Genomic DNA, 13,403 nt, shown 5'->3' with positions numbered 1-13,403 from the left:
GTACGCGGTCTGTCGTCCCCCACCGAGCGTCGCCCTGCTAGGCCCTGGCCGTTATCACCCCCCCCCTCCCGGTGCCGACCCTATGCCTTGTTCTCTCTTTGCCCTGCAGCGACTACAGTGATGAGCCCGAGCTGATGCCCAAGACGCCGTCGCAGAAGAACCGTCAGCGGAGGAAGAGGTTGTCGGCCCTGCAGCAGGAGGACCGGGAGCTGGGCAGGAAGCGGTGAGAGGCGGCGGGACGCGAGGAGGCTGAAGGCTCCTGCTTGGGCTGCTCTCGGGGCCTGGGGAAGGGAGGGAACTTGCCAGAGACTGCACAGACTCGATGCTAGGGGTTTACGGGGATAATTCCCTCCTCGGAGCGTGTCCCGGGTTCTCCCCGCGCTAAAGGTCCTCCCGGTGCTAAAGGTCCGGTAAGAGCCGTACCTGGGATGCTTTTAGCCTCGTGCTGCAAGAGCTCTGTAAATTAGAGCTTTTTGTGTAAAGTGCTGTTACTTGTCACTCGGTTCTGTTTATGTCCCTGTGTCTCTGTTCCCCGCTATCTTTTCCATCCTGAAGTCATTATAGTCTGTTAATTACTGTTTGTATTAGCCACTTCCGTGTGTCCTGAGCTTTTGGGGGGTTTGTCCCAGGTGTTTTGGCTCCGTTCCCAAAGGGCTCAGTGCTATTCCCAACTCCCATTCCCATCTAACACACTGTTCTCGTGCTCAGGTTATCCAGGAGGAGGAACAGTGGCCTCAAACTCTCGTCCTCCGTGCGAAGATCTCAGCGGCTCCACAGCAAAGAGTCCCTGGACCTCAGCAGGGCCGAGGCACCAGCAGCCTCCTCTCCTCAGCGTGTGACCCAGTCCCAGGCTGCAGCCTCTGCCAAAAGCTCCACGGTGGTCCCTGAGACCCCTCCTGCCACACAGGCAGCAGGGCAGGATCTCTGGGTGGAAGCTGATGATGCCAGCACTGCAGTGCCTCTACAGACGAGCCCAGCAAAGTCAGCAGAGCTGCCTCGGAGCTCAGGGAATGACTCGCCTAAGGACATTCCTGAATCCACTGAGCTGGTGGTTCCCTCTACCCCTGAGGCAGTGCCTGAGCTGAAGACAATGAACGCAGCCAATGTCACCATTATCCTGAGCCAAGAGGCTGGGCTAGAACAGGAAGGGAATGCCTCCCATGGGGAACACAGTGGAGCTGAGGAGCTCTCCCAGCTCCCGAGGGACAGCCCTGCTACCCCGACCATCTCCCGGCCCAGCCGGCGCTCTGTGCGCCGCAGCCTGATGGGCAGCACCTCCCTGAGCCACAGGACCTCCCTGGCAGAGAAGTACTCCCTGGCCAGCAAGAGGGAGAGCATGATCCGCACATCCATGGCCAGGGCAGCAAGCAAGAGGAAGGCGGCTCGGAAGACATCTCAAAAGATGTCTGTGTCCTCCAGCTGCATGGATGATGGGGGTGAGTGGGTTTCACCAGTGTGTTGCTTTGTGCCTCTCCTGCTTTGTCTTGTCCTGATCCTGCTTTCCACTGTTGAGGAAAGCAATGTGCCAAGGCTGGTTCCTCAGTCTGGGGCTTCCCGGGCTAGACAAGCTGCAGCTTCTCATGGAAGTTCTGCCTGGCTTTCTGGAGCCCTCTGTGAGCACAGAGGACTAGATAACTGTGGATTCAGCCTTGTAAATCACCTTGGAGAACAGCCTCAATGTCTCCATAAAATCGCAGGATGGTTTGGGTTGGAAGGGACCTTAAAGCTCATCCATTCCCACTCCCTCCCATGGGCAGGGACACCTTCCACTAGCCCAGATTGCTCCAAGCCCGGTCCAGCCTGGTGTGGAACACTTCTAGGATGCAGCAGCCAGAGCTTCTCTGGGGAACTGGTCTTTCCAGTTTCTATGAGGGCTACTGGTAAACCAAGGAGGGTTTGGGGGTCCAAGGGGATGGTGGGCTTTCCCAAAGCCCTGGCTGTTTCCTGGGAAGTAAGTAGCTACCACAGATTCCTGCCTTTTCACAGGTTCTAGAGCCTTCTGCTTCTAGAGCTGCTCTTTTCCAAGGGAATTTTGTGGCTGAACTTTGTAAATTAAGTCTCCCACATTTTTACAGTAGGTGACAGAGGTAGGTTTGGGGAAGGACAAACTGATTTAAACATTCTTCCACACTGTGGGATGGAAGTGTTGCTGCCCAGTGCAGGAGAGCAAAGGGTTGGCTATAGCTCTCTGGGTTATTTTTGAACTGAGGGAAAGAAGCTTGAGCTCATTTAAGGCTTGGAAGCCCAAAGCACCTTCTTTGCCTGGGGACAGCGACTGCCATGTCCCGTGTGTAGCACATCTTGCACTGGACACATTTCCAGCACTTTCTGTGTGCTTTCTGCTATGGCAGCTGGAATGGGAGCATGGAACAGGCTGTGCAGAGGCTCCTGGAGTGCTCTTCTCCAAGCTGGAGCTTAACACTGCCTGAATTACTAATCAAGGAGGCCAGAGAAGGACTCTTCATCAGGAACTGGAATGACAGAACAAGTAGAAATGGCTTCAAACTGAAAGAAGGGAAGTTAATTTGGGATACTGAGAAGGAATTCTTCCCTTTGTGCTGGTGAGGTACTGGCACAGGTTGCCCACAGAAGCTGTGGCTGCCGCATCCCTGGAAGTGCCAGGTTGGAGCAACCTGGTCTAGTGGAAAATGACCCTGCCCATGACAGGGAGTGGAATGAGATGATCCTTAAAGTGTCTTCTCGTGAAACCCTTCTTTGATTGTATGGTTCTATGACTATTCCTGTCAGGTTCCAGCTGTACCGAAGCTTTCAAGCTCACCGTGGCAGAGCCGGCTGGAAGGCCATCTTATGGAGCACTGCTCCCACTCTGGCTCTGACTGCAGTTAATGCCGAGGAATGGCCCTGCAGATGAGCCAAGGCCAAGCCCAACCCCACTTAATTCCAGCTGGTGAAATATTGCTCTGAACTCATCCATAATTGAAACCTCTCCTGCACCGGGATTGCCGGAAGCATTCATGCAGTGACAACCTGGGTGTGCTCAGGTGACCTCGCTGGCTCTAGGCCAGGGAAAACACTTCTGCACTGTCTGGAGTGTCCTTCATCCCACCAAATCCTTGTCCTGCATCCCTACCTTACAGCTCAGGTGTGTTTTTCCTTCCCCACAGCCTCCAGCTCTGCAGAGGTGCCAGAGGATGAGGAAACTGTTGTCAAAGCTGGGTGAGAATCCTCTCAGATATCCATTTATCCTTACTATCCCGCTTGCAGGACTTTCCCCCTGCCATTCTTGGTGTAAAACCCAAGTGGTTTCCCAGTTTCCTTGATGTTACTAAGCACAGCACCTTTTGTCTTTCTTTTTCCTCTAGACCTCCTCCTGGACCTTGCACCCCCTCCAAACTGGTAAGGTTTGAGCAGGGATTGAAAGCATTTGTGTCGATTTGGGAAGAAAATATGTGGAATTCACCTTGCTGGGGAATTGGGGAGCTCTGGCTGTGGACTGCCAGACTCTGCCAACCTGCCCTGTGGCAGTGAGTGAAGAAGGGGCAGAGCACTCAGCTTGGAGGTCATGAGCCCATTCACAGCCTCCTGGTTCTGGGACTCTGGGTCAGGGAAAGTCTTAATTGCAACATTCCAAAGTTAGCACCATGCCTGCCCTTGGGGCAAGGCCCCACAGAAGCATTTGGGGAGGATAAAATCTCTGTAAGTCTATTTTCTTCCCTTCCCAACCTGCTGCAGCCTTGACTACTGTGGGCTGGGGAGGTAGTGCTTGTGCTGCTGGCACAGAGCAATTCCAGAAGCACAGCCCATTATCCCAGTGGAGCTGTAAGTGCAGAGGTAGCGAGGAGCAATGAGTATCCATAACTAAGATAAATCATGGAAATGAGCCATTGTCTGCTGTGTCTGGGCTCCCCATTCATCACTACCCAGGGAAATGAGCACGCTGGCTCTGGCCAGAGCTCCAGTAGCGCATTTACAGCTTGGAATGCTTTGGGCCTTAATAAATGATGAGTTTTTTGGGTTTCAGTGGCACATGCTTGTGTTAATGTCTGTGCTTCTGATGGTGCAGCATCCAGAATTTTCCAAGAGGTGGCTTGGCATTCCCTGGTAACACTGACCTTGCCCTGTCAGTAGCACTCCATGATCCAAACCAGAAATGGGCCTTTTCCATGTGAGAATTGTCCTGAAACCCCTTTGCTTTTCCCACAGGATTCCCAAAGCCCACAGATGTGCCTTCGCTCCCACGCAGTCAGCAGGCACGAGCAGCCGCAGGAGCCCAGCAGCAGTGGTAATTCCAGAGGGGTTTGGGGCAGAGCTCTGGGAAGTTACTGCTTTGGGAGGCTGGCTGGGAAGGTGTAGAGATTGTCTGGTTAATTTGAGAGCTCAGACTGAAAGATTAATTAATGTTTGATGAGCGAGGATTCGTTCAGGCGATTAGCAGCGAGGAAACTCTGTGCTGGAGTTCTTTCCACCCTGGAAAGCACGTGGAGCTGGATGTAATGAGCTTGGAGGGTTGTGGGAGGCCCAGTGGAACCCTGTTGCAGAACACAGCAGTGCTAGTGTGAGCTGCAGGGCACAGACTGCTTTGGGAGCCTCACTTTGCCCAGAGGTTCCTGCTGGGAATGGCTCTGTGTGAGCAAGGTCCTGCCATGCCCAGCTCACTGTAGGTGGTTCTGCTGTTCAGTGAGCTGTTATACCTGTTCTCTGCTGTCAAACCTGTGTTGGGGGGGATGTGTTCCTGCTGGAATCACTGTGTAACTGTTTGATTTCAGAAAACAACTTGACCAAGAAGGAGGCAACCCTGGATCCTCCCCAGAGTGCCAGGTATGTGCAAGGAATCACTGGTGGGAAGTGCCTCGGGAGGGCTGTGGTCCCATTCTGAGCAGGTTCAGCACTGGGATATTGTTAACTGGCCTTAGTGTTGTGACTGTGGAACAATAAGTTTTCCCTGCCTGATTTATGATCTAATTCGTATCTTCTATTGCATTAGAAATTTTTTTTTATTGGCTAGCTGCCTGTGCATGCACAATCACAGAATCATGGAATGGTTTATGTTGGAAGGACCTTAAAGCCCATCCAGTTCCACACCCTGCCATGGGCAGGGACATCTTCCAGTAGCCCAGGTTACTCAAACCCTGTCCAGCCTGGCCTGAAACACTTCCTGGAGTGGAGCAGCCACCGCTTCTCTGGGCAACCTGTGCCAGTGCCTCACCACAGTGCAATCTCTTTTATGCTGGGATAGTTTATGACCTTTTTCAGCCATGACTTTGTGGGACTCAGGAACGTTTGCCAGGTGTGATGAGCTGTGCTGTCTCGCAGGAGGAAGCCAAGCTACAAGAGAGCTGTGGACGAGCGCTACGACACCCAGCAGGCAGAGGAGGGAGGGCTGTCCCCCCTCAGGAGGAAGACCCCATCCCCAAGCTTCCCAGCCAGCAAGGTGAGATTCCTGTGACCCTGGAGTTCCTCCCCAAGACCCTTTGTTGCTCCCACTCACATTTTGGTGACTCTCCCACAGGTTGTTCGTCCTTTCAAAACATTCCTGCACACTGTGCAGAAGAACCAGCTGCTCATGACACCAAGCTCTGTGGGGAGAAATGGAGTCATCAAGTCCTTCATCAAGCATAACACCCCTCTCCATCCTGATCCCAAGGTAAGAGGAGACTGCTGGAAGCAGAGTTTAACAGGAGGTAAAGCACAGACCTGAAAGGAACTAAAAAGTCACTTTTAAGTGTCTACACTCATAAATGAAATTGGGGTTAGTCAGCTTCCTGAAGAGTTCCAATTTGGACTCTAAGCTTTATTCCTGCAGCATTCCCCTGGGAATGGCAAGGGATTGGCAAGTAGCAGTCAGGGGTGGAACCTGGGAGACAAAGCTTAAGGGACTCGTGAATGTTGAGGTATATTTATAACTGAAGCCTACACATCCTAGGGCTTCTCTCATGAGTGAGATGGAACAAATACCTCTTAAGTCCAAACTCCTGAGGTTTTTCAGGCCTTTAAGGCAGGAGGAAGCATGAGGCTGTCCTGGCTCTGGGGTTGGTCACATGTGTGCTGGTGTCCAGCTGGAGCAGGCATCGGTATCACTGATGGATCCAAGCAGCACCCGTTGGCTGGCTGCAGGCCGGGGAGGTTTCAAGCCCCCTAGGCAGGGGCAGTTTGGAGGGTGGGATGTCAGAGCTGGTTCTGGACAAGGGTGTAACTTCCTGGATGCTCCCAGGGCTGTGCTGGAAGAAATGTGCTGAGCAGGGAGTGTCCATACTCCTGATACGTAACTCACCTGCACAGTAGGAGCTCTGAGGCTGCTTTTCCCTTGCAGGAAAGCTGGGAGAGAGGGAGAGGAGGGCAGCATGCAAGAACTGCTGTTTCTACATCCATAAACCTGATAGCAGAGCTTCCTAGAGCTGCCAGGCTGTGCTGCTCAGAGCCTGGCTGTGCTCCAGCAGGTCAGGGAAGGCCGTTGGGAGGCAGAGAAAGGTTCCAGCTCCATCAGCTGGGCTTCTGCCGATGTTGGTGTCAGTGCTACAAAGGAGTTAATGCGATGAGAAAAGAGTCTTGTGGCTAGGGAGTTCTTCCTCTGCTGCTGTCAGTTCATGGAATGTTATATTTTAGGTTTTATTCCAGTACAGGCAGCTTCCCCTCGGGACTTTCTCCGTGTGGGAGCTAAACGTAACGCAATAGCAGCAGAGCAATGAGAGATGTAATCATTAGTTTTACATTAACCGGTTTGGATGCTGGCAGCACCAAGCTTTTACAACACAGAGCCCAGTGCAAGGGAATCCCTTGGATATTCCCTGTGCTGATCTGTGGGTTTGTGCTCAGACCAGGCCTGGAGTTGCTGTTAACCCATTTGCTATGTCGATCTCACTCTCCCACCTGACAGTGTGCTGGGTCAGGGAAACAAGGAAAAAGCCCCTGTTACTGGCTGGCTGTGTGCCAGAGCAAGCTGGGAGCTCTCTGGAGTGGTGGTGGGTCTCCACCAGATAGAGCTTGGTGGGAGGCAAAGGCTCCACTGGGAGCTCCAGGTGTTTTCTGGAGCACCATCTGTGCCCACGCTTGCCGCAGGAAGCGGAAGCAGTGCCAGGCATTAGCAGTGCTTTGTGCTCCTTTGCACCAAGGGAAAGCACAGGGCTGACTGCCTGCAATCCCTGTGGAAACTCTCTGGGCTGCCAGACTTCTCTGCCTGGTTCTCCTTGCATCTATCCCCAAACATCCATGACCAAAGCTCTGCTCCAGGGCTGTCACCATCCCATAGTCCTGCCTGCAGCTCCTTGCTCCTCACCCCCAGAGCAAGTGAGGTAGGAAGGAGCCCTGGCAGGTGGTATAACCACATTTCACTCCCCTCAGGAAAAGGAGAGGCAGAAGCTGGAGACCTTGCGAAAGAAGCAAGAGGCTGAAGAGATGCGAAGGCAAAAGCTGGAGGATGAGAAGAAACGGCGACTTGAAGAGGCGAAGCTGTGAGTGGCTGTGGTTGTGCTTTTTGTTGGAGCTTAAATGTGGCTGGTGCTTAAATAGTTGGGGAATTTGGGCTGTTCCTGCTGTGTGTTTTGGCCTTGTGCTGAGCTGGACCATGGCAGTGAGCAGGGCTGTGTCCTCAGGAAGCGTGAGGAGCGCCTGCGCAAGGTGCTGCAGGCCCGGGAGCGTGCAGAGCAGATCGAGGAGGCACGGAAGAGGAAGATAGAACAGAAGATAGCTCTGTTTGATGAGAAGACTGAGAAGGTATGGCCCTTGCAGAGAATTCAGAGTCATTGAGGTGGTTGATGCCACACAAGTGTGCTTTCTGCAAAGAGGGGAATGGAGGCTGCTTTGAATCTAGAGACTGAACCAGAGAACAGTTGAATAAAGAACTTAGAATCATCAAGGTTAGAGGATAACTCTAAGGTCAGCAAGTCTATCTATTCTATTCCATCAAGTCTAGCCATTAACTTTGCAGAGTCCAGCTTTGCAGAGCCTTGGGATTGCCTTTCTCTGGTGACAGGAAATGGCAGCTGAACCCCCTGGTCTTCTAGGATCATGGATCTAAATGGGCTTTTTTAATGCTCTGGAAGATGGGAGAAGGACTTGCAGTAGATAAAGGCAGCCTAATGGTCCCAAAGCTTTATCTGCTGCTTCTCCCATCCAAGTAATAGCTGGAGAGGGCAAAGCAAACATCCTTCCTTGGATGCCAGACGTCCAGGCAATTTGTACAGTGGCCATAGTGGTCATTTGTCTGCTTCAATTATCCCCAGGTGCCTGTCTGATTGCATGGCTCTGAGGATACATTCCAGTGGCTTTGTGGGACTGAAAGTGTAAACACCAGGATGGGTCAGCTCTTCCTGGGGGATGTAAAACAAGGTTATTGCCCTAAATATGGCCCTCCTGAAACAAAGCACAGGCTCCCTTGATTCCTGAGGTTAAAAGGGAGGGTTTGCCTGGTGAGTGGGTGGGAGCTCTGTGTCTGTGAGATGTCCTGCTGTGCTGTCCCACCTGGCACTTGGCTCTGTGTGTCCCAGGTACGGGAAGAAAGACTGGCAGAGGAAAGGATCAGGAAGAAAGCAGCTGCCAGGAAGATGGAAGAAGCAGAGGCTCGGCGCAGGCAGGAGGAGGAGGCCAGGAGACAAAGAGCTCTGCAGCAGGTATGTGGGGGCCACTCCTGTCCCACAGGCAGAACCAGAGAGGGGATCCACCTGTCTTGGGCACTGGGAGCTTACCCCTGAGTTGTTTCTTCACTGTGTTTCTGGAGTCAAATGAGGGGTTTCTGGTGCTTTTTTCCTGTACAATGTGAGGTAATTGCCTGCCTGGGTTTACAGGAGGAGGAGGAGGACCGTCGGCACAGGGAGCTGATGCAGAAGAGGAGGGAAGAGGAGCAGGAGCGTGCCCGGAGGATGGCTGAGCAGCGGCAGGCGGAACAGGAGCGGGAGAGACAGCTGGCTGCAGAGAGGGAGCTGGAGAGGAAGAGGGAGCAGGAGCGCATCCGGGCAGAAAAGTAAGGCTCAATCCCCATTTCTGTACCAGATTCCATGCTAGGATTGAAACACAGCCAGAACACAGGGCAGCAGTGTGGAAGGCTGGAGCAGCACAGCTCCGGCCCATCGTGAGTGCTGAGCTGCCAAGGAGGAATTCTGGGCTCAGGGTGTTGGGAGTGGGGTAGGGGCTGCCTGAGAAGCTGTGGGAGAAGGGGGGTTGCTGCAGGCAGCCTCCAGGGGAGCCCTGGCATGGTTCTGGAAGTGAAGAGCTGTGCTGTGGTTCCCAGGCTCCGGGAGCAGCAGGAGAAGGCTGCCCGCCTGCAGAAGGAGGCACAGGAGCGGCTCCGCAGGGAGATGGAGAAGAAAGAGGTAAGGGCTGGACTTTGCAGGGTAGAACCACGTGGTCTGACTCCAGAAGCTGCTGTGACAACAGCTCATCTGGGACACTGTGGGGAGCCACTGGTGACACTTCTGAGCTGGAAGTTTGGGATGGTTACAATCCAGTGGGGCAACTCTAAAAATACTGTTTATTAGTCTAGAAAGAGGCCAAGATCAGTAGCTCGGACTTCTCCTGCAGATGCTCAGTTGATTTCTGGCTTTTAGAACCTGAAGATAAAGTCAGCAGCAAGTTTTTCAAGGCAGGAGGGCCCTGCCTTTGTCAGGGAAGGCAGCTGATGCTCCAGCACAGGGGTCAGTGGGTTTGTGCCCCTCTGAGGGAGCTATTTCGTGTTCCAAGTGCTCCTCAGCAGCACCGGAACAGAGTTGCAATTAGGTGCTTGGGTATTTTGCTTGTCACAAAGATGGATGCCAGGATTGTCAGCTAGTCCCTAAGGGTAATCCCGTGGGTGTCCTTGGCAGCAGGAGCAGCAGATGCTGGCAGAGAGGAAGAGGCAGGAGGAAGAGCAGAAGAAATTGTCAGAGGAACAAAAGGCCAAAGACAGCGCCCGGGCACCACTCCAGAACAACAAGGAGGTAACTCCGGGCAGGTCCTTAGAGGTGACAGCAGGGAACTTTGGTCCCAGCACTGACCTGCTCCTGCCTCAGGCACTTCCACCCTCTGCTGTTTTCTTCCAGTGCTGAAGGGATTCTGTACATCGTGGTTAGCTGGGGTTGACTCAGTGAGTGTTATTTCAGCAACAGAGGGAAGGGAAGCAGCAGGCACTAGCCAAGGTTTCTGGTTCCATAAGGCAGTGGCTGTTGGAGCTGTCTTGGCCTCTCCAAGCACCTCAAATACTGGAAGGGCCCCCGGGGCACAAGAAGTGCTGAAATAGTTATTTAGGGTCAAATTCGGGAACAGCCACAAGAGGGCAGCAGAGCCTGTGGAATGGTGTTTGGAATCGCGTGCAATGGTTTTGGAACGGGAGAAACCTGCAGGTGAATGTTCATGTCCTGAACATTGACAGCATACATGGATCTGTCTCCTTGCAAAGCTCCATATCTTAATCATTAAGTGCAGAACCAGTGCGTGGGAGTTAATGCCACTGGACACAAAGCTGAGAAGGAAGTCTGGTGGGGAAGAACAACTGGGTGCAACTCTCCAGAGATGTGTTTCATGATTGCAAATCAAATTTCAAATGCAAATTTTTGGTTGAAATACCTAAAATTTGCAGTTGTAGGTTTTCCCCCCTTCTTGTGTCTTCCCAGTTGTGCTGCTCCCATCAGTGTGAGCTGAATTTGGCTGGTCTCTGCATGACAATTATCAATTTTACATCAGTCATCAAGCCCAGAAGTTGGGCTGCAGAGTCTTTAGAGCAAGTGACTTTGCTCCAGAGACATAAAGCCTCTGTTTAACCTTTGCTTGAGGAGCTGCTCCTCCAATAGATCCATTAGATCCATCTATTGCTGTGTGCTTGCCATATGTGACCAATTAATTAGCCTAATTAAACAGGAGAAGGTCATACATAGTCATAGCTGGGTCACACCTTTTAGACTTCAAGTTCTTGGGTCCAAACTTGAGAGCTGCCACACTCAGGGTTTGTTGTGAGGTGACAGAGCAGGAAGTGAGGGATGAGCCAGTCCTGCTGCATCTAAGACCTGTGGAATGTCTTTGCCTTTAGAATTCCCCTGCTTGCAACTCGTATCAGATGACTCCTCAGAGCAGGAAAGATCCCAAGGCCCCCTTGGCAAACTCAAATGACTATGGGATGGACCTGAACAGTGACGACTCGACGGACGACGAGAGCCAACCGCGCAAGCCTGTCCCTGCCTGGGCCTCCGGTGTGTGTGGGGAAGGGGACAGTGTCTGGGACCCCCAACACTCCCATGGGCTGTGGGACCTGGTGTGGGATTTTGACCAGTTCCTCCTACCTGCTGTAGGAGCACTCCAGCTTGGAGTGAATAGTTCTGTGTCCAAGGCCAGGTTGGACAAGGCTTGTAGGAAGGTGTGCCTGCCCATGGCAAGGGCTGGAAGTGGATGGGCTTTAAGGTCCCTTCCAACCCAAACTATTCCATGACTCTATGGCTGGAATGCTAAGCTGCCTGAGGTGATGATAGACAAGCAGAGCAGGGACACACCACACAAACGGCCTACACTGCAATTCCAGTTCACAAAACTAACACAATCCTTGTCTGTTCCCCCAGGGAATCAGCTCAGCCAGGCTGTGATCCGGCAGTACTACAACCCCCCTGATGTGGACGCGCTGTTCGGGGCCATCCCCATCCCCAAGCTGGAGGACATCTTCTACAAGAACAAGCCACGCTACTTCAAGCGCACCAGCTCAGCCGTGTGGCACTCCCCACCCACCATGGTGGCCAGGCCAGCCCTGGGGCTGTTCAAGAAGCCCTGAGGTGAGCACAGGGTTGTGTTCCTGTCTCCAAGTGAGGATGGGGTCACTGTTCTCTGTAAATATTTAGGTTTTGGTATTGAAAAAGCAGCAGCTCTTCCCAGGCGCTGGTTTCTGTCAGGTCCAGCTACAAGATGCTGCCCCAGGAGTGCCTCTCTGGTACCCTCAGCTTGGACTTGGACCTTTAGGGGGTAAGGAGTGTCACCTGAAGCTGTGAGATCCCCCTCTGCACTGAGCAGGCCTGGCAGTGCCTGTCACCAGCTGTGTCCATGATGGCATCGAGGCCAGTGACAGCCAGGGACCGCTGTGCACACCTGGGCACAGTCCAGCTCCACTGGTCTTCTTCTCAGGAAGGTGTTCCCAGATGTGCTTTTCATCTCTTGCAATCCCAAAGGGATTCACTGCTGTTTCCCACCTGTGTGGTTGTGCCAACAACCAGGCCGAGGCTGAGGTCTCACTGACCTTCCTTTGTGACCTTGGGTGTCCCCAGGGACATTTGAGTGCCATGAAGTTGGCTCTGTTTCTTGTTAGGAGAAACTGTGCAAAGACTGTGGTGAAGTTTTGTTTCTGTCATTGAAATTCAATCTCTGTGACTATATGGGATTGAGAGGCTGTGTTTAACCTCTCGTCCCCTTTGGCTGTTCAGCCTCAGCTGGTTGTGTGTCTTGGCCTGTTTAGCACTTCCTGTTCAGTTGCTATCAAATGGACTCTTACCAACCCAATTGCATCCAACCAAAATTCCAGCTCAGCATTCCCATTCCAGGAGCACTTGGTGGTTTAGTCATTCCTTCTGCACCCAGCCCAGTCCTGTCAAACCCACCCTGTGTGAGTGGACATCAGCCTGTTTGTGTGCCTGCAGCTAATGAACTGTTTGCCAGCAAATGTACTCAAAACCATGTGGGATTTTATATTTAAATACATTGGTGTCTCTAGCCATGGGGTGTCTGTGCTTCCGCGGCTGCTCTGGGGTCCATGTTTGTATTGTGGCATCTGTTTCCATGAGGTACCTGCGCTTCCATGACAGCCCTGTGGATCCAGGTCTGTATCCATGTGACCTTTAGTCAAAAGCTGCTGACCTGGCCAAATGCTGTTGAATAAAGCGAGTTCAATCTCTTGCTCTGGACTCCTCTCAGCCTTCTGTTAGAGAAATCAAGGGTTTGGGGTTTGTCCCTTTAGGTTCTCTTTGCACTGGTTCCTTGAGACAGGAATGTCCTGTCTGGGGAGAACTTCTCAACTCCAGTGGAAAATCCATGTTCCGGGTCTTCCCCAGTACTTTGTAGCACACACTGAGGGTTTTGGTCCCTGATTTTTAAGGTTTGGAGCCCTCATGGCTGTGGGTCTGTTGGGGATGTCACTTGGTGCCTAGACCCTGCCCTGCAGCTGTCCCTGTCACCCCTGTGTGCAGGGCCAGCTACTGTCCCCCCATCCCAGGCACTGTGACAGAGAGTGACACAGCACTTGGCTCATACATAATTTATTTAGTGACAAAGGGGCTGTGCCCAGGCACGAGGAGATGTCACCAAGGTGGGGGGACACCACAGAGTGTCAGCAAAGGCTGAGGGTGTCACTGGGGTGGGGAGGCAATGGGGGGGGTTACCATGGCTGGGGGGGTGGTTTGATATGACATGGGGTGACCCAGTGTGGGGACAGGAGCTGTCCTTGTATGCTGCCATGTCAGGGAGGACACACTCGATGTCCCTATGTACATGTGGGGACTGGTGGG

The 13,403-nt window shown here is 52.8% G+C and overlaps 1 protein-coding gene across 1 annotated transcript; it reads left to right on the top strand.

Annotated features, from left to right (window-relative positions):
- Nucleotides 1-109: 109 nt before the first annotated feature.
- INCENP (inner centromere protein antigens 135/155kDa) lies at nucleotides 110-11,683 on the top strand (the record flags this gene model as incomplete). Its single annotated transcript, XM_009082923.1, has 16 exons — nucleotides 110-223; nucleotides 709-1,440; nucleotides 3,133-3,177; nucleotides 3,324-3,357; nucleotides 4,165-4,243; nucleotides 4,728-4,779; nucleotides 5,275-5,392; nucleotides 5,471-5,605; nucleotides 7,300-7,409; nucleotides 7,551-7,671; nucleotides 8,445-8,567; nucleotides 8,745-8,917; nucleotides 9,185-9,266; nucleotides 9,756-9,869; nucleotides 10,955-11,114; nucleotides 11,478-11,683. Coding segments are annotated over 16 exons (2,398 nt in total), but the record flags the coding sequence as incomplete, so codon positions are not given.
- Between the last annotated feature and the right edge of the window lie 1,720 nt (nucleotides 11,684-13,403).

Source organism: Acanthisitta chloris, unplaced genomic scaffold, assembly GCF_000695815.1.
Source record: "Acanthisitta chloris isolate BGI_N310 unplaced genomic scaffold, ASM69581v1 scaffold10049, whole genome shotgun sequence".
NCBI classification, from domain to species: Eukaryota; Metazoa; Chordata; class Aves; order Passeriformes; family Acanthisittidae; genus Acanthisitta; species Acanthisitta chloris.
The sequence above is the reverse complement of the archived record's forward strand: the minus strand, read 5'-3'. Positions and strand labels throughout refer to the sequence as shown.